The sequence below is a fragment of the Sphaeramia orbicularis genome, chromosome 13 (genome assembly GCF_902148855.1).
Source record: "Sphaeramia orbicularis chromosome 13, fSphaOr1.1, whole genome shotgun sequence".
Lineage (NCBI taxonomy): Eukaryota > Metazoa > Chordata > Actinopteri > Kurtiformes > Apogonidae > Sphaeramia > Sphaeramia orbicularis.
Window position 1 is genome coordinate 50,326,203 of NC_043969.1, and position 20,581 is coordinate 50,346,783.

Sequence of the window (20,581 nt, forward strand, 5' to 3'; positions counted from 1 at the left end):
TTTCTGCTCTCCCATCGTTCCAGTATGTCCTTTATATTTATTCTTTATTTGTTTATTTTTGTTTATTTGTTTACCAGAGCCATGTGCGGCTGTAGGCGATGGAACAGGAAGTCAGCTCCATCCTTTCAGGCGCTCAGATGAAGCCACGCCTACAGTCACTGACTCCGCCTCCTGTTGGTCGCCGTGCCAACGTCCTGAAGAAAACAGGAGACAATGATCATTACCAAAAAAAAAAAAAAACCTAACTAAAGGACACTGTTTTAATTGAATGTTTAATGAGTTTTAGCAAAAATGAAATGACATATGAGACAAAGAAGAGACATATTTAAAACTAATAAAATTATGAAAAATCTACGAAATGGGCAAAGTTCACAAAATAATATAATCTACAAAAAGAAAATCCTTAAATGACTAGTGCTCATTGTGCACTTTATATCATTTATTAAAGTTAATGTAAAAGTCATTTAATGTGTACAGGTCAGTGTTTATAATCAGTTTGAGAACTTTAATGGTATATATTGCATACATGCTCATGAAACGATTAAGTAATTTTTAGCAAAAAAAAACAAAAAAAAAAAAACATTACAACAACACCACATGAATATAACTGCAGTTACAAACACCAGAAATTCACCCGTGTAATGATCAGTAGGAAACACAATAATCAGACAGATGGAGCATCACCAACAAACTGGGTTTTAGTCTTTGTTTCATTTTTTGATGGTGTTGGACGTAAACCTGACTGGTATTAGAGGTGATGGGGATGTGTGTTCGACCAGTGGTTCTACGGTTAAAGACCCAAACATTCACCTTTAACCCTTAAAGACCCAAACGTTCACCTTTAACCCTTAAAGACCCAAACGTCCTCCTTTAACCCTTAAAAACCCAAACATCCACCTTTAACCCGTAAAGACCCAAACGTTCACCTTTAACCCTTAAAGACCCAAACGTTCACCTTTAACCCTTAAAGACCCAAACGTCCACCTTTAACCCTTAAAGACCCAAACGTTCACCTTTAACCCTTAAAGACCCAAACGTTCACCTTTAACCCTTAAAGACCCAAACGTTCACCTTTAACCCTTAAAGACCCAAACGTTCACCTTTAACCCTTAAAGACCCAAACGTTCACCTTTAACCCTTAAAGACCCAAACGTCCTCCTTTAACCCTTAAAAACCCAAACATCCACCTTTAACCCGTAAAGACCCAAACGTTCACCTTTAACCCTTAAAGACCCAAACGTTCACCTTTAACCCTTAAAGACCCAAACGTTCACCTTTAACCCTTAAAGACCCAAACGTCCACCTTTAACCTAAACTGTTTAATGCCTGTGGATCCACTAATCCTACCAATGTCAATAATTAGTGTAAAATATAGTTTTACCTCAATTATTCATAGGATAAAATATACAAAAATTTGTAAATTGACAATAAAATGAGCAAAATACTTGAAAAGTAATGAAAAAATAGACCAAAAAAACCTTGAAAAATGGCATAAAAGTGAACAAATCCTTCTAAAGTTCAGGAGAAAATGAGGACAATATTTCATACCATGCAGAACCCTGTATTTATTCTGTTAACCCTCTAAAACCAAAACCATCTACTGATCTAAACTGTTTCATACCTGCTGATCCACTAATCCAACCAAGTGAGTACAAAATACACACTGACACATTTAACATTTGACCTAGAACCAAAAAAATGAGGAAGAAATAAAACTAATCCAATTTTTATGTAGTATTATGAGGAAACAAAACAAAACAAAAAAAAACCTTTTTTTGTCTTTTTTGCATCAAAAATGGTTTGTTTCCATTAAAAACATGTCATTTAAATGGTTAAAAAACATTGGACAGTTATAGAGTATTTGGTATTTTTGTTCATGGCTCGAGTTGCTGAAAACAAATAAATAAATTATATATACATATATATATATATATATATATATATATATATATATATATATACATATATATATATACATATATATATATATGTATGTATGTGTATATATATATATTTATTTATTTATTTATTTATTTATTTATTTATTGTAAAGTTAAACACTGATTTTTTTGGGGGGGACATTACTACATCACTGCACAGATGCTGTGCTGTTGGTGGTTAAAGGGCCTGTATGGGCGGGACACTGAAGGGTTAACCCTGGATTTATTGACTTAAAGGTTCAGTTTGTAAAAGTGTAAATATCCATAGATTTATCAGATCCATAAAACCAACTAATGGTCATACATTGTCAGTTTTTCTAGTTACTCATGAGTTAATAAAGAAAGCGAAACTTCTGTCACTTGGCGTTTGTAAGAGCTGACTCGTCCTATAAGAATTCTGTTGAGTTTTCAGTTTGTTAATGTTGAGTTTTTAATGAGTTAAGCATCCATGCTAATGACAACATGCTAAGTTAGCCTGTCTCCTATCTTGTGGTTAATGCCTTATTGTGTGTGTGCTGACGCTAACATGCTAAGTTAGCCTGTCTACTATCCTGTGGTTAATGCCTTACTGTGTGTGTGCTAATGCTAACATGCTATGTTAGCCTCTATGCTATCCTGTAGTTAATGCCTTTCTGTGTGTGTGCTAACGCTAACATGCTAAGTTAGCCTGTATGCGATCCTGTGGTTAATGCCTTATTGTGTGTGTGCTAACGCCAACATGCTAAGCTAGCCTGTATGCTATCTTGTGGTTAATGCCTTATTGTGTGTGTTGTCAGAGCAGAGCTTGGCAGACACACAGTGTTCACAGATAAACACTGTTTTCTGGTTGGACCACAGTTCTATAATAGTTCAAATGGTCCATTGTCTGTCTCCGTACCAGTCCAGTCCAATTACAGAATGAATGAACTGGTAAAGCTAGCACCACTCACTGAAGTAGCCTACCCAAGCTAACACCAACCTTTAGCCTAAATGTCAGTTTTCACAGTAAAAAAGTCAGTCCTTTCAGAGGTCCACCCCACTACTCAGAAGTAGAACACACAACAGTACACACAGTAGAACACACACAACAGTACACACAGTAGAACACACACAACAGTACACACAGTAGAACACACACAACAGTACACACAGTAGAACACACAACAGGTGGGTGGGGCTTATTTGGTTTATATTTACCTGTAATAACACACTCAGTGCTGTTCATCCCACAGAAGAACATGACAGCGCTGGGTTTGTTTGGAACTATTCAGACTGACATGAACCATGTGATCAATGGAGCGACCACATCAAAGGTGTCGTAACTCTTTTTATGGCTCTGCCTCTGAGTAAACATGACCTCATCTCCCACAACATGTTAGTTAAAAACCCAACAAAAAACATCAAACTGATACTGAATAAATTCAATGATTCTGATTTTCCCCAAAAACAACAACAACAACAACAATGTAAAACACAGAATAAGTTTAATTTAGAATCAAAACAATTCAAGCAAATTAAAGTTAAGATTAAATTCAAATGTGGCACAAATCTCAGTTTTTGTTCATTAGTTGAATGTTTGTTCATAATTTTGATCATATTATTTTAATGTTGAGACTGGATTTATTTGTTATTAACATTATTAACAAGAAAAATATAACTATTTGGATGCTGTTCAACATTGCCTAAAATACATTTTTTGTTTTTTTAGATTTTTTTTTTGTACATTTGTAAGCAAGAAAAGTGCACTTATGCTGTGGTTCTGTCACCACCTCCACATGGGCAGCGGATTATTGTCACATGACAGTTTTGTATGCACTGACTTGATTGAATTCATTTACATATACTTTGAGGTACTTGATCATTGTAGATACATGAACTGAGAGGAATTTCCCAGTAACCCAGTTATTGTAGCCACATGCACTTGTATGAACTCTGTGAGACCTGGTTAATGCAGTTCCATGAACTTGTATGAATGTAAAGAAACTCGGTTAATATCTGTTTGTATTTGCATGAGTTTAAAGTGGCCGGACCACTGAATTTATATACATTTAAAACATCTGATCGATAACTTTATTTGATTGATTGTAAATTCAAAAAGTTTACATTTTGTTTTGCTTTTCCCAGACGTCATGCATCACATGTCACGTGATAGTCTAATCAAGCACTCTATATAAACACCTGTGTAATCCTACCTGCCCTTAGTCTGATGAAGGCCTCAGCCTGAAACATCACGTCTGTTAATAAACTGTTTGGAGCTCACAGGTTGTGCAGACCGTCCTTTATTTTTTTCATTAGTTTTTTTGGATCCTGCACACCCTTCATTTTCTGGATGTGCGTGTGGATCACCTCTGTTCATAACATTAACGACTCATTAATGAGCTATTAATGCATCAGGATAATAAAATACATAGAATAATAGAATGAAAACAACAACAACAATAATAATAGTTAAATAGTTTCTCTTTAGGCTGAATCTGACATTACACAGTATTAAAAAACTTATCAAACTTTTTATTTATTTTTTTTTTACAGATACCTTCTCTCCTCATCCCACTGGCTCTGGTAAGGTGGTCCAACAGGTCCAGGAGGGCCGGTACCGGGACCAGTTTCGTTAATCAACACTTGAATCCACAGATTACCTCCAAATGTTGATGCCACATTAACTTCAGAACTGACCCTCCTGCAGCCCCGGACCTGGTCTGGACACCGACCCGGGTCACTGAGCCGGACCGGGCCCCTGGACTGGTCTGACCCAGTCCGAGGTGAACCCGGTCCAGTGTGTCATCATTTACTTCTTACTGTCACTCTTCATGCATCACATTCATCCCAGTCTGGCAGTAATTAGCGGCTCATTAGCGGCTCGCGGACACTGACAGGACAGGTGAGTCACGCGCACTTACCTGAGGGTCTCGCGCTGAGCTCAGTGCGTGGTGCGGTAGAACCTCATGTCACATAGAAGAAAGCGTCCCTCACCCACTCATCCCACTCATCCGCACCGGACACAGCGGCTCCGCACTGATGCGCACAGCTGCTCCAACAGCGCAAACAGCCGCGAACTGACGCAGGGACCGCCGCGCGCACTTCCGGCTGCGCACTTCAGAATAAAAGCCTCGCGAGCAGAAGCGGGTTCTGGAGCTGAATGTGGACTGGATCATTTGACTGGTGAACCTTGAACCCTTTAGAGTCCACCCACAGACACACCTGAGTGTGAGAGTGGACACAACAAGACTATGAGTGTTTTCAAAATGTTTTATTGTCCTGGAGAAAATCAAGGTCAGTGAAGTTACCATATTTGGTTCCTTACCCATAAGTGGCAAAAAAAAATAAAAATAAAAAAAAGTATATGTAAAAGATAAATAAAAACACACATAAGGTGAAAGGAACCTTCCTTTGGTCCCATTAGACCCCCATGTGTGCTGGTCCAGACCCCTGTCCACATCCACATGATCCCTTTGAACATCATTCCTTACATTAGTTCCTCAGACCTCAGAGATGGACCTTACAGACCCTGGAGACCATGTTGGACCTCAGAGGTGGACCTTAAAGACCCTGGAGACCACGTTGGACCTCAGAGGTGGACCTTAAAGACCCTGGAGACCACGTTGGACCTCAGAGGTGGACCTTAAAGACCCTGGAGACCATGTTGGACCTCAGAGGTGGACCTTAAAGACCCTGGAGACCACGTTGGACCTCAGAGGTGGACCTTAAAGACCCTGGAGACCACGTTGGACCTCAGAGGTGGACTTTAAAGACCCTGGAGACCACGTTGGACCTCAGAGGTGGACCTTAAAGACCCTGGAGACCACATTGGACCTCAGATTGGGGACTCACTGTCCTCAGGGGAACTGTTACTATCACTAGACACAACTTGTCTCATGTTGTGCCTCCAGACCATCACCACATCAGGCCGGTCCAGGACCAGGTCCCTCTGTGCCGGTCTACACCTGGAGGCCTTTAGGCAAGGCAGATGTATTTGTATAGCACCATTCATACACAGGGCAACTCACAGTGCTTTACAAACATGGAAAAGAGACAGGTTCAGGGTTTTATTTTGAAGAGGTGTCCCGGATGTGCGGGGGTGAGCGATGGGGGTCTGACTCGAGTCCTTTCAGCACGCTCCGTGCTGTCGTCTGCCCTCCGAGCTCCGAGCTCCTCTCGTTCCTCTCATGTTGGAAGGACCACAGCACGGAGGGTGCTGAAGGGACTACATGGTGAACCTCAGGATGGAGGGTCCAACCAGGGTGCTGGTGGTTCTGCTGCTGATCTGCAACGTGGGTCCGGGACGTGGAGAAGCGGTGAGAACCGAAAATGATAATAATAATAATAATAATAATAATAATAATAATAATAATAATAATAATAATAATAATAATAATAATAATAATATAGGCCCTAATAAATTGAAAGTGTTTAAAAAAAAAAAGGTTTACTTTTCAACCAAAGAGGTTTAATGTTCACATGTGAGGAGTCAAATATTATTATTATTATTATTATTATTATTATTATTATTATTATTATTATTATTATTATTACTAAAGAATCACATTTCTGACACTAAATACCTCCTGAGGGTTAGTTGTGTTAGTTTGTGTGGGTTGTTGTTCTCCTGTATATGCTCTTCTGATCCACGTTCATTTTTGTGATTTTTCTCTGAATTAAGGTTAATTATTGTTAAATTACATCTTATTTATTTATTTATTTATTTATTTATTTATTTATTAGGGACAGTGCATATTAATAAACAACAATTGCAGCTGTAAATATGTCAGATTGTAGCAGCAGTGCTAATTTCCATCTGTAGTCCCTCAGCAGGTGACAGGAAAGACAGCTGATAAAAAGGCAAAACATGATAAAACACACAGAACAACACAGTGAGCATGATCTACTGATGGTCACAGGTCTGGTTTTCCTTCATCCAATGTTTAAGTTGTGATTTGAGCGGTAAACTGTTCCAATATTCAGTTCCAGTGACTGAAAGTGTAGTTTGTCCAACAGTAGTGCGCCTGCGTGGCCCCTCCCACTGACAGAGCGGGATTTGATCAAATCTGTCAAGGGAGGAGGGGCAAGTCTTTAAATATCAGGCAAGCATTTTTAAAATTCAGAAAATTATTAAAATTAAGAAATTTATATTTATCTAGAACAATGCAGTGGTGGAAATTAAATGTTTTTTTTTTTTTTTCAAATATTTTTATGGCTTTTTAAAAAAGTGATTCTATGGGTTTGGGTGTTGTGCCAGCAGTAAGTGACCAGGAAGTTCGACAGTATTCAGTGTGAGAGAAAATCATACTGTAAAAACATCTTAGCGGCATAAAAGGTCAAAAAGGGTCTGACGTCTTTAAAATTTTGCACATTAAAATTTACTGTCTTCTTCAGTCGCTTTATGTGTTGTTTAAATGTTAATGTTGGGCCTAAGGTTAACCCCAGGTACTTGAACTCTTTGACTAAATCCAGTTCCACCCTTCAAGAAACATGTTCGACTGTTTCAGTTCAGTTGGCTTTTTGGTGAACACCATGCAGACTGTTTTCTTTGTATTCAGCTGTAAACAGGATTCCTTGACCCAGTTCTGCACATGGGTCATGGTTGCTGTCAAGGTTCGGGAGGCTTCCTGTGGATTTTTGGCATGTGGAAAAATGACTGCATCGTCTGCATACATTTGAGCGTTAACATTTAAACAGACTTCCGGAAGGTCATTTAGAAAAATACTAAATAAAATAGGCCCAAAAATACTGCCTTGGGGGACCCCTGCGGGACAACTGAGGTAAGACGAATTGAAGCCAGAAAGGGACACACACTGTTTTCGGTCACACAAGTTAGATTGAAACCAGTGCTGTGTTTCTAGTGAGAGATTAAAACGGGTCCGTTTGGATAAAAGAATGTGGTGATTGACGGTGTCAAAAGCCTTCTTGAGGTCTAGAAAGACGGCTCCTACACAGGCATGTTTATCGAGAAGACTTTGGACTATATATATATATATATATATATATATATATATATATATATATATATATATATATATATATATATATACAGGGTGGGAAAGCAAAATTTACAATAATTTGAGGCAGGGATTGAAAGACAGTGTATGACCAATTAATTTATTGAAAGTCATGAGAATTTATTTGCTACAAGAAAATGTACATAATAGAAAATGTTTTTATTCTATGTGTCCTCCTTCTTTCTCAATAACTGCCTTCACACGCTTCCTGAAACTTGCGCAAGTGTTCCTCAAATATTGTGGTGACAACTTCTCCCATTCTTCTTTAATAGTATCTTCCAGACTTTCTGGTAATAGTTTTGCTCATAGTCATTCTCTTCTTTCCATTATAAACAGTCTTTATGGACACTCCAACTATTTTTGAAATCTCCTTTGGTGTGACGAGTGCATTCAGCAAATCACACACTCTTTGACGTTTGCTTTCCTGATTACTCATATGGGCAAAAGTTTCTGAAAAGGTATGGATAATAGTGTTAGGTATGATTATGACATCAGTATATGTTTGGGTTCAAAACAATTGACGTAGTGTCTGCTGAGAAAAAATAACTAAATGTTCATTGTAAATTTTGCTTCCCCACCCTGTATATATATATATATATGTATATATATATATATATATATATATATATATATATATATATATATATATATATATATATATATGCAGTTTGCAGACTCTGTGGAGTGATTATTACAAAATCTGAACTGCGTTGGATGTAGGGGGGTGTGTCCAGTGTTTCAGTGTGCATTCAGCTGCTTTGCCACCCATTTCTCTGCAATCTTAGAGATCGTGGGGAAAACACTGATGGGCCGATAATTAGCCATTTCAGTTTTATCACCAGACTTATAAACTGGTGTGACTACAGCCAGCTTCCATGCCGACGGCACAACACTTTGTTTAAAAGATAGATTTACTAAATGAGTTATTGGTAAAATTAGTGCATCTTTGTGCAGTTTTAAAAGATGAGTACTGAGTCCATAAACATCCTTAGCCTTTGAGCGGTTGAGGGAGCTGATAATGCTGGCAGCTTCTCCCTCTGAAATTTCCTCTATCCTAAAAACAGCCTGACAAGAACTGACAGGATAATGTGCACAGTCAGGTCGAGTGAACTGTTGAGTTATCTCATTAACAGAATCGACAAAATATTTATTCATTTCAGTTGCTACGATAAGAGGATTTTGCACTAGGGCGTCATTTATTTTGATTTCAAAATTATTAGTAACATTTTTGGGTTGTTTACCAGTTAATTTATTGATATTTTTCCAAATCACTTTGCTATTTCCTCTTGCATCATTTATAATGTTGATGTAAAAATTTGCTTTGGCCTTACGAATTAGTCTTGTTACTTTATTTCTAGCTGAAGTAAATTTCTGCCGGTCAGTGGTTAGACCAGATTTTAGAGCTTTCTTAAGCAATATATCTCTCTCTTTCATCAGTTTCCTACAATCATTGTCTATCCATGGTAGCACATTTCTATTGTTTTTCCCTCATCTTCCCCTCTTTGTAAATTGTGCCACTATTTTATTTACTATTAGGCCAAAGGATTCACAACCCTTTTCTATATCAATGTTCATGAGAACTTCACTCCAGTCGGTTTCTTTAAGAGCTGCATCAAGATTTTGAGTTTGATTTTCTGGAATGAACTCATGACAACTCCCAGATATTTGTGGGTTAAGAAACCTAGCTTTGGAGAGTTTACGTTGAAACAAAGGAATATTACGGTCAGACATCCCTGTTAAAAGATGACAGGTTTTGAGAATTCTGTCAGGCTGATTTGTGAACATTAAGTCTATTCGGGTTGAAGAGCGAGTAGTAATTCTGATGGGTTTTTCTATCAGTTGTTTGAGATTAAAATGTTCTGTAATATGTCTGAGATTATTGCTATCCTTTTTATCATCCCAATTGGTATTGAAATCTCCCAAAATGATCAGCTCTTTACTTGATTTACAATGTCCCAGAACAAGTTTCAGTTGATCATAAAATTCTGTTGTTGCAGATGATTTTCTATAAATGCAGAAAATTGTAAATGACATTTCAGAGGAGAGAGTAATAGTTACAGTAATACTTTCAAGTTCAGTTTCACTGGACAGTTCAATTTATTTGCATTTTAGCGTGTTCTTAACATGCAATAAAACACCCCCACCCCTTCCTTTGCCCCGGTTTCTTTTAAATGTTTTGTATCCAGGCATATTTATCACAGCATCTGAAGAAGAGCAAGTTAGCCACGTTTCTGTCAGTCCTCAAAAATCAGTGTGTGAGTTTATTAATAAATATTCCAGTTGTTCAGGTTTAGGAGCCATGCTCCGGATGTTTAAGTGGCCTCCGAATAATCCACGGGGTTTACACTTTGGATCCCAGACTATTTTAGCCTGGTTTAGTGTTGTAAATAGTTTGGCAGTACGATACTTTTTCAACACTGGATTCCTTAGACCACAGGTGTCAAACATGCGGCCCGGCGGCCAAATCCGGCCCGCCAAAGGTCCAGTCTGGCCCTGTGGATGAATTTGTGTAATGCAAAAATTATACAAAGATATTAACAATCCTTTTAGTTCAGGTTCCACATTCAGACCAATTCAATCTCAAGTGGGCAGGACCAGTAAAATACTATCATAATAACATAGAAATAATGACAACTCCAAATGTTTCTCTTTGTAAATGGAAATATTTTCATGTATTTACTCTAAAACAAAGTATAATTTTGCAAAAAAATGTGAATAACCTGAAATGTCTTAAGAGAAAGAAGTACAGTTTTACCAATAGTCTGCCTGTCAGTAAATGTTTTGTGTGTTTGTAGATCCACTGTGATCTGTAAGTTATAAAGTACATGTGTAAATGATCAACTGAGGCAAAATACTGTTAAAATTACACTTATTTTTTCTGTTTGTTCATGTTATTCACATCTTTTGAAAGGATACTTTATAGATGTAAACCTGTTCATAATGTAATTTTACTTTTTTCGCTCTAAAACATGGAGAACAGTTTGGAGTTGACATTATTTATATATTATTATGTTAGTATTTTACTGGTTCGGCCCATGTCTGATCAAATTTAGCTGAATCTGGCTGCTGAACTAACATGACTTTGACACCCTGACTTAGACTAATATTCTTGCGCAGTGCGCTGTTTGGGGCATGTTTCTTCGGGAGTGACAAACGATGCCCGCCTGGTCGCGCACTCACCGGATTACAGTGTCTTCAGCCCCGTCTGGGCCTCGGTAACGCATCCAGTCGCCGTCGGTCTGGGCCGTGTAGGGTTGTGTAGGGTCCACCTTACCAGCAACCGAGCCAGGCGTAGATGTCAGATCCAAAGGCGCAGGCCCCAGGTGGTTGCTGTCAGCGTTGGTAACACCGACCAAACCGTGGGCGCGCACGCAGGAATCCCCCGAAGCGGGCACCCCAGGGGCACACCCCCCACTGCCAGTCCACCCAAGCGCACATGGGACCACCAACAGGCAACAAGCCAGGAAACACCAGGCCGCCGGGCACACCAAGGCGGCCGCAGAAACACGCCGGTGTCCAGCAGGAGCAAACGGGAGCCACGGAGGTGAGCAGGGTGGACTAAAGGGGTCAGTACCGGAGCCACCGGGGCGCTGCTGGGGGCACGGGAGACGTCCATGCTGTAGTGCTTGGACCTGGTGGTGCTGGACCAGGATTCATTTCTATGTCTCCAGCATTTAACATTATGATCAGTTCCATTTGTCCCGTTTGCATCTGAGTCCATTTGTGCGTCTGTGTAGAGACTGGTGCGTTCCCACTGTTGAGCGGTTTGGAGTACATGTACTATGATATATACACATTGATTTTGTAAGATGCAGTCGTTTCTCTTTTGCACATATTAGTGTCATGTGCACAAAATTAGTATTGTTGAGACATAGAATCCTAAAAACCAGCCTGGTGGAGATGGTTTAGATGGTTTAGATGGTTTAGGTGGTTTAGGTGGTTCAGGTGGTTTAGATGGTTCAGATGGTTTAGATGGTTTAGGTGGTTTAGATGGTTTAGGTGGTTCAGGTGGTTTAGATGGTTCAGATGGTTCAGATGGTTTAGATGGCTTAGATGGTTTAGATGGTTTAGGTGGTTCAGGTGGTTCAGATGGTTCAGATGGTTTAAATGGCTTAGATGGTTCAGATGGTTTAGATGGTTTAGGTGGTTTAGATGGTTTAGGTGGTTCAGGTGGTTTAGATGGTTCAGATGGTTCAGATGGTTCAGATGGTTTAGATGGCTTAGATGGTTCAGATGGTTTAGATGGTTTAGGTGGTTCAGGTGGTTTAGATGGTTCAGATGGTTTAAAAGGCTTAGATGGTTCAGATGGTTTAGATGGTTTAGGTGGTTCAGGTGGTTTAGATGGTTCAGATGGTTTAAAAGGCTTAGATGGTTCAGATGGTTTAGATGGTTTAGGTGGTTCAGGTGGTTTAGATGGTTCAGATGGTTTAGATGGTTTAGATGGCTTAGATGGTTCAGATGGTTTAGATGGCTTAGATGGTTCAGATGGTTTAGGTGGTTCAGGTGGTTTAGATGGTTCAGGTGGTTTAGATGGTTCAGGTTAGATGGGTTTTTTTTATTTGTGATCCTGGTTTCTGAGCTGAGGCTTGAACACAGTTCAGACTGCAGGTCTGTTTTTTCTGTGGTTGACTCACTCTTCATATCAGACGTGTTCCTCTGATCATGAACATGAATCCACATCCTGGATGAACTCAGATCTTCCAACATGGTCCAGGTCCTGGTCCAGGTGATGGATCTGACCCACAGAACCCCCTCTGTAAACTGTCTTTATGTCACTAACAGATGAATCAGGTCCAGATGAACAGAGACAACTGAGTCCAGACCAGAACCGTGACCTTTGACCTCAGTCCATCATTCACAGCAGTTGTTTCTATGGCAACGGATCAATCATTCAGTGTTCGATCTCTAGCACCGCACAGTGGACAGTGGCTGTAGCAGCAATTATATTATTATTATTATTATTATTATTATTATTATTATTATTATTATTATTATTATTATTATTATTATTATTATTGTTATTATTATTATTATTATTAGTTTAGTTTAATTTGGTTTGGTTTGGTTTAGTTTACTTTGGTTAATTATTAACTTAACTTATGCGACTCCAGTTTTATAAAAATCAGTTGTTGCTGCTGTTTCTGTTGCGGAAATAAAAGAATGTGGAAAAAATCACAGAATGTCAGACAGGAAATGACACCTGTCTGTCTCTGCCTTGCAAAGAAAAACAAATAAACAGACAGACTAACAGATGAAACAGCCAACAAAAAAAAGACAAACAGATGAAACAGCCAACAAAAAAAAGACAAACAGATGAAACAGCCAACAAAAAAAAGACAAACAGATGAAACGGCCACAGGACGTGCACTTGACAAATCCCTTTTTAACACTTTATAATCTGATACTAGTTGTTTTACTGCAAAATTGCAGGTGTTACGGTCAAAAATTGGGTATTTTGAAAATCATGACCTTGAGTTTGACCTTTCAAGGTCAAAGGTCAACAAAACTGGTACCAAATGAAAGGTCATATCTGACTTCCTATAATTTGATGGTGGACCTTACAGGCCCTGGAGACCACATTGGACCTCAGAGGTGGACCTTACAGGACCTGGAGACCATGTTGACTTAGAGCAGGTGCAGGTCATGGAGGTCGCCTCCATCTGCAGCTCAGTTTATCTGGGAGTTAGGATCCAACGCTACTGTTTCGTTAAGAACTAAATAAACTGACCAAACGTGATAAAGGAGCTCAGACTAAACTGACATCTCAGCTGCATTTTACCCACGATGCCGAGCTGCAGTTGGGACATGTTGGGGCAGGGTTGACAGGAATGGAGATAGAAGGATGAGGGCTGAGGTTTATCACATCCACACAAACTGTTTGAACTGCAGCTGTTTGGGTTTGGACCCAGGAAACGTTCTCTTATGTTTCAGAAAGAAAGGACACAAACTACATCTACACATCAGACAGATGTTCGTGATGTTCTTCTTCTGGTTGTTCTTGTTCATGTTCCTCTTCTTCTTCTGTTTGCAGGTGTGCAGCTGCAGTGGGAAGTCTCCCTGTCACTGTGATGGGGTCAAAGGTCAGAAGGTGGGCAGTTTGTTTACACTGTGATGCCCTGAAAAGTTCAGTGACAGCTGTAGTGTCTGCTCTCTGCTGCCTCCTGGTGGTCATGTAGAGTCACTACACTGACCTGCTTCCACTGTCCACTCTGAATAGAATAGAATAGAATAGAATAGAATAGAATAGAATAGAATAGAATAGAATAGTCGTGTGTTCAGTGTTCCTCCAATCAGTGGAACATTATGAATAAAATACAGTACTTCAGAAAATAAGAATAGAGTAAATATAAAATTACAAAAACTAAAAACAACATAATTAAATAGAATATAATATTTTACAAATAGTAAAATAGAAAAGTGTTAAAAATCTAAAATTCACATAAAATGGGCTATGAATAGACACAATATTAACAATATTAACTATATTAGGAGTATGTACTGTATATCTGAACTCATGTCTAGAACTAACTATAACTATGTTTTCACACGTATGTAGTGACGTAAAATCCAACTTCCTGTTATTGTCTATTATTGTCACTTCTGTTTTATATGATTTTAATTGTTTTTACACGTGCAGACGTTAAAGAACTAAATAAATCAGATCAACCTGTATACACACATGAAGACATGAGTGTGTTGGGGACAAATCCAGGTGTGTTACTCTGATTTATTATAATCAGATTACTGCTGTGATCTCATCAAACCTGATCAGATTCTACTGTTTATTGATCAATAATAATCAGATACTGATCAGAGTATTGGTGTGGATGTAAAGGGGGTCGGTGTCATCAGCGTCCATCTGTAGACCTACATCTGAAAATACATGAATGTAAACATATAAACGATGGGGCCTAAGACGGTGCCCTGAGGGATCCCATTCACAAGTTAATAAAACACAGATTTATGATCAATAATAATCTGATAACTCCACGAATCAGATAATGTCAGAATCAGAGTATTAGTGTGAGTGTAAATGAGTTCAGTGTCTCAGTCCAACATCAGTGTGATGTAACCTGAGCAGAAAGTCCTCGGTTCGATTCCCACTGACTGCATCATCACCACAGTTCCACTGTAGTAGAGATGGTGAAGTTCGTTTCAGATTCGTTAAAGCTGCAGCTTCACATGTGTTTTTAGAAACAAATACAATGGCCTGATCCAAAAGACTAAATGTAGAGCATGTGACCAGATACAGTTCAGGTCCACTATGTGTCCAAAAGTCTGTGGACACGTTGAATCCAGGTGTTTCTTTTCTAACAGGGGTCTGGGGAACAACCCCCCCCCCCCCCCCCCCAAAAAAAAACACACCAAAAAAATCAACAAAATGAAAAAAAAAAAAAAAAAAAAAAAAGAGGAAAAAACAAACAAAAAAAAAGACCAAAATAATCAAAATAACTGGGTAAAATAATACAAAATAAGTAAAAAAAAAAAAAAAAAAAAAAAAAAAAGACCTTAATAATCAACAAAATGGAGAAAAATTTTGAATAAATCAATAAAAATATAGTTGTTTCTACTCTATGTGTCCAAAAGTCTGTGGACACGTTGAATCCATGTGTTTCTGTTCTAACAGGGGTCTGGGATCCAAAACAATAAGGACTAATGTCAGAATAGAGTTTTATATTATGGGATAGATATCAGTGCACTAGTTTGTTTGGGTTCAATTATTATCTTTGTTTCCAGAACGACTCAGAGATGATTTGGACTGAATTTATATCAACATTGATTTTCTTTTTTTTTTTTCTAATCCATGACTGATTTTAAATGTTCTTCCTGTAAATTTATAAAATATTTTTCCTGCTCTGACTGTAAATAATAATTTCCATCTACTGTCATCACATCTGACTGAGGAAGAAAAATCTACCATTAAACTACAGTGAAATATGGATGTTTCTAAACTATATGGACATAAATATTGGGACACATTGGAGCTAACAGGACACGAATGAAATGGTTAATGACAAACTGGTTAAAGGAGCGGTTCACCTGCTCTGATGGGGGGCGGAGCCTGTTCCCAGGTGTCTCCTCAGACCACCCGGGTTGAAACAGCGCGATAAAAGCTGGTTCTTCTCCGCTGAACATGAAACATCGGTTTTCCTCTGATGCCCGTGAACGCGTCTGGCCTCCAGCCAGGTGTTTATACCAAACAGAACCTGTTCAGATGAACTGACCCGGGTCTGGTCTGCCCTCCACAGGGGGAGCCCGGTTACCCTGGATATGACGGTTTACCTGGAGTCATTGGTTACCCTGGAAACGAGGGTCATCAGGGGTCAACTGGAGAGAAGGTAGAAACTATAAATGTTACATAATGACCTCACCTGATTTTCATGTGTCATGATTAAACTTTAATTGAAAGTTTATGATAATTTGTAAATAATCAAATGAAGTGGTTGAATGTTGTACCCTCTGGTATCCGTCCCACAGAGACCCTTCAAACCAAAACCACCTAAAGCGTCTAATCTCTACAGTGTCATTGTAATGCTAATTTTTTCATAGTTTTTTTAAGCTTATTTACATTTTTTTCTATTTCATCAACTTCAGCCATGAACAAAAATACCAAATACTCAATAACTGTCATATTTTTAACCCTTTAAATGTCATATTTGTAATGGAAACAAAACATATTTTTGATCCAAAAGACACAAATTTTTTTTCTTCAATATTCTACATAAAAATTGGATTTAGTATTTTTTTATTTTTTTATTTTTTTTTTACATTTTTTCCTCCTGTCATAAATCAATGATTAACATACAGAAGAGAATTAGGGCCACTGGAAAAAAATTTAAATTAAGGTCCAATATATATTTATTATTAGTATTAATAGTAGTAGTAGTAGTAGTAGTATTAGTATTAGTATTATGCTGAGATTAAAGTCAGAATTCTGACTTTTTTCTCAAAACAATAATAAAAAAATATATATAGGACCTTAATTTTTTTTTTCCAGTGGCCCTAATTCTCTTCCATATTAACACCAACATTGGTTCATATACATTATTATTTTTTGTGCTAGGTTAAATACTGAATTGTGCCAATAAGGTAAAAAAAAAAAAAAAACTTGTGATGTGACAGTGATAGTGTTAAAATTCAGTCACTTCAACAGGTTTCACATCTTTGAGGTCTCATAGAAATAGAACTACTTTGTTGAAGTAACTTCACCAATTACATTTAACTCATAAAACATCAAATTATAGCCAACTGCGTCTGGTTTGTGTTTGTTGAATTAAAACCCGTAAAATGTCCCATTTGTTGTTGTTGCTGTTGACTGTGTTCCTCTACAGGGTCAGCAGGGGGCAGCAGGGAGTCCAGGACTGAAAGGATCCAGGGTACGGTGCACTAACGCTGACTGCTGATGTTGTGTTTGTTTGTTTACTCAGTTAATCAGAACCCAGATCAGTTAATGTGGACCGATTACAAGGACATATGTTTGATAATTTAATGATGTGGAATTAAACATTCGTCTCATCTGGTGAAATTTACAGAAATATCATTTTTTAATCGTCATTTAAACATATTTTTTCATCATTTGAGGTTGAACTGAAGCCTTGATGGTGTGGTGTTTCTGAGCTCCTTTTCTATTGGTTTGTTCATTATTATTCATTTATCTGGGATCTGATGAACCACATCATCTTCTGATCTGAATGTTTCTGTCAGGGCCTTCATGGAAAACCGGGAATTCCAGGAACCCCAGGACTGCCGGTAAGAGCATCCTAACACATCTACAAGAACATCCAGAAAAAGTTTGGAAAACATTCAAAGAACATTTAAAAAACATCTGAACAAAATACAGAAAAACACAGAAAACACTGAGAGGTCATAAAGAGAAAACCCAGAGCACATTTAGAAAAAAATATCTAGAAAACATTCAGGGAACATTCACAGAACATTCAGGGGACATTCAGAACAACATCCAAAAAACCACGATGACAGCATCCTGACAAAATTCAGGAAAAAAACAACCAAACAAAATCCACACAGGGAACATTCAGAGAACATTCAGGGAACATTCAGGGAACATTCGGAGAGCATTCACAGAACATTCAGGGAACATTCGGAGAGCATTCACAGACCATTCAGGGAACATTCAGGGAACATTCGGAGAGCATTCACAGAACATTCAGGGAACATTCGGAGAGCATTCACAGAACATTCAGGGAACATTCAGAACAACATCCAAAAAACCATGATGACAGCATCCTGACAAAGTTAAAAAAAAACAACCAAACAAAATCCACAAAGGGAACATTCACAGAACATTCAGGGAACATTCAGGGAACATTCGGAGAACATTCACAGAACATTCAGGGAACATTCAGAACAACATCCAAAAAACCATGATGACAGCATCCTGACAAAGTTCAGAAAAAAACAACCAAACAAAATCCACACAGAACATTAAGGGAACATCCGGAGAACATTCAGGGAACATTCAGAGATACAGGTTGATGTGAAGATGCTTCTGTAGTGAATCTGGTTCCTTAAACCCTGCTGGACTCTTTCAGGGACTCCCTGGCCTCGAAGGACCCATCGGTCGTCCTGGACTCCCAGGATGCAATGGGACAAAGGTAGAGATGGTTTTTACTACTGTCAGAAAACTCCTCCAATGATAAGAAGTGAACGTTTGTTTTTGTCCATGGACGGTGGTGGACAGTGGTGGACATGGTGACGGTGGTGGAGATGGTGGACAGTAGTGGACAGTGCGGGACAGGTGGACAGTGGTGAACAGTGATGGACATGGTGGACAGTAGTGGACATGGTGGATGGTGGTGGACATGTTGGAGAGTAGTGGACATGGTGGATGGTGGTGGACATGGTGGACAGTAGTGGACATGGCGGATGGTGGCGGACATGGTGGACAGCAGTGGACATGGTGGACAGTGGTAGAGATGGTGGACAGTAGTGAACAAAGTGGACATGGAGGACAGTCGTGGATAGTAGTGGACATGGTGGATGGTGGTGGACATGTGGACAGTTGTGGACATGGTGGACATGGAGGACAGTAGTGGACATGGTGGATACTAGTGGACATGGTGGACAGGGAGGACAGTAGTGGACATGGAGGACAGCAGTGGACATGGTGGACAGTGGTAGAGATGGTGGACAGTAGTGAACAAGATGGACATGGAGGACAGTCGTGGACAGTAGTGGACATGGTGGACGGTGGTGGACATGTGGACAGTTGTGGACATGGTGGACAGTAGTGGAAATGGTGGACACTAGTGGACATGGAGGACAGTAGTGGACATGGTGGACACTAGTGGACTGTAGTGGACACGGTGGGCATGGAGGACAGTAGTGGACATTAGTGGACATGATGGACACTAGTGGACAGTAGTGGACATGGTGGCTACACGTCAGCTCAGTGACTGTGTCTGATCTGTGTCCTCCAGGGGGACGTTGGATACCCAGGGTTCCCTGGGGTTTCAGGACCTGCCGGTCTGCAGGTAAGCCCCGCCTACTTTACTTTACTAAGCAGTGATTGGAACATTTCTTTCTGAACACTTTGTTTCATAAATATTATACACGACCTAAAGACGACTTCCTGTCTCCAATATTAAAGTACTAAAAAAAGTCAGATTAATAGTTTGATAAATGTTTGATAAAACGTACAAACTACTGTAAATAACCTGTAAATATGGCCGACACTCAGAGTGTTCTGAGCGGTGGAACACTGAGCGAGTTTTTGAACTGCTCTATGAAAGGAAAGAACAAAACAACAATGATGCTTGAGTTTATTTCTGCTGTTTGAAACTCTTGAACCATCTCTCCTTCAAACTTGAATTTGAAGAACCTTAGTATTTTAAAAGGTGGTAATGAATCCCCAAACAGAGTGTAGAATGCCACACAGCCCAGCCAATCAGAGACAGAGAAGGGCGGGTCATAATAGGATTTGTAATTTTGCCAGTGGGTCACTCCGATCCGTTTTTTCCTTCTTTTATTTTGGCCTGAGAAATCATTAGTATGGCATTTTACTGCCCTCGCATCGAGTCTCTTCTTTTCGTATGCTAGACAGCTAGCTAACGCGTGTGATGTAGGCTCCAATGATGACAGGATGGTCCTTTTATCTTGTTTATTGACTTCCGACATCACTTTTAGAATGTGTAAAAAAACAAATGATGTCCAAGGCGACACTTGTTGAGACAAAAGTACTAAGTTCTGCACAAACCCGCTTCTTCATTACATTCCTGTCATGCAGTATTCCCCACACACGAGCTAAACACTGTGTAAAAACTCAAAAACACTATTCATGTTTTACCACAAGAGGGCACCAAACCATTACAAATGAACACAGTAATCAGTCCCTCCAGGATTTCGTGGGATTTTTTTGTGATTGTTGCAGCTGAAAATGCCTGATTTTGTAGCAGCTTTTCCAAAAAATTGCGGTGAAAGTTGCGATGATTTGAGGCTTCTTTTATTAAAGTCACAGGAACATGGGCATTTGCAAATTACCTAGATCAGCCTTTTCTGAGTTTTTAGCCTTAAAAAGCACCAGGAAGCAATGATTTTAAACAAAACCGGCTTTTTTTCATTCATTCATTATTTGTTTTGAGCAGAAGAAAAATTTAAACATTTTTTTGTACAAGGAACTAATATCAGAGCAAATACATTAATAAA

General features: G+C 38.9%; 2 protein-coding genes across 3 annotated transcripts in view; one reads left to right on the forward strand and one right to left on the reverse strand.

Moving 5' to 3' along the window:
* col4a4 (collagen, type IV, alpha 4) overlaps nt 1-4,957 on the reverse strand; it is a 71,112-nt gene extending 66,155 nt beyond the window's left edge. The window contains exons 1-2 of the mRNA XM_030152363.1: nt 4,820-4,957; nt 75-194 (exon numbers count right to left, since the gene is read on the reverse strand). Coding sequence (XP_030008223.1) covers nt 75-121 — 47 coding nt within the window. The 5' untranslated portion in view covers nt 122-194; nt 4,820-4,957. The remainder of the gene's footprint in view (nt 1-74; nt 195-4,819) is intronic.
* A 1,093-nt stretch (nt 4,958-6,050) lies between these two features.
* Nucleotides 6,051-20,581, forward strand: part of col4a3 (collagen, type IV, alpha 3) — a 62,241-nt gene continuing 47,710 nt past the window's right edge. For both annotated transcript variants that reach the window (XR_003937132.1, XM_030152364.1), the window contains exons 1-7: nt 6,051-6,214; nt 13,947-14,003; nt 16,165-16,254; nt 17,248-17,292; nt 17,621-17,665; nt 18,469-18,531; nt 19,357-19,410. Coding sequence is in view for 1 of the 2 variants with exons in the window: in XM_030152364.1 (XP_030008224.1) it covers nt 6,128-6,214; nt 13,947-14,003; nt 16,165-16,254; nt 17,248-17,292; nt 17,621-17,665; nt 18,469-18,531; nt 19,357-19,410 (441 nt within the window). In the remaining variant the exon portion in view is untranslated. The remainder of the gene's footprint in view (nt 6,215-13,946; nt 14,004-16,164; nt 16,255-17,247; nt 17,293-17,620; nt 17,666-18,468; nt 18,532-19,356; nt 19,411-20,581) is intronic.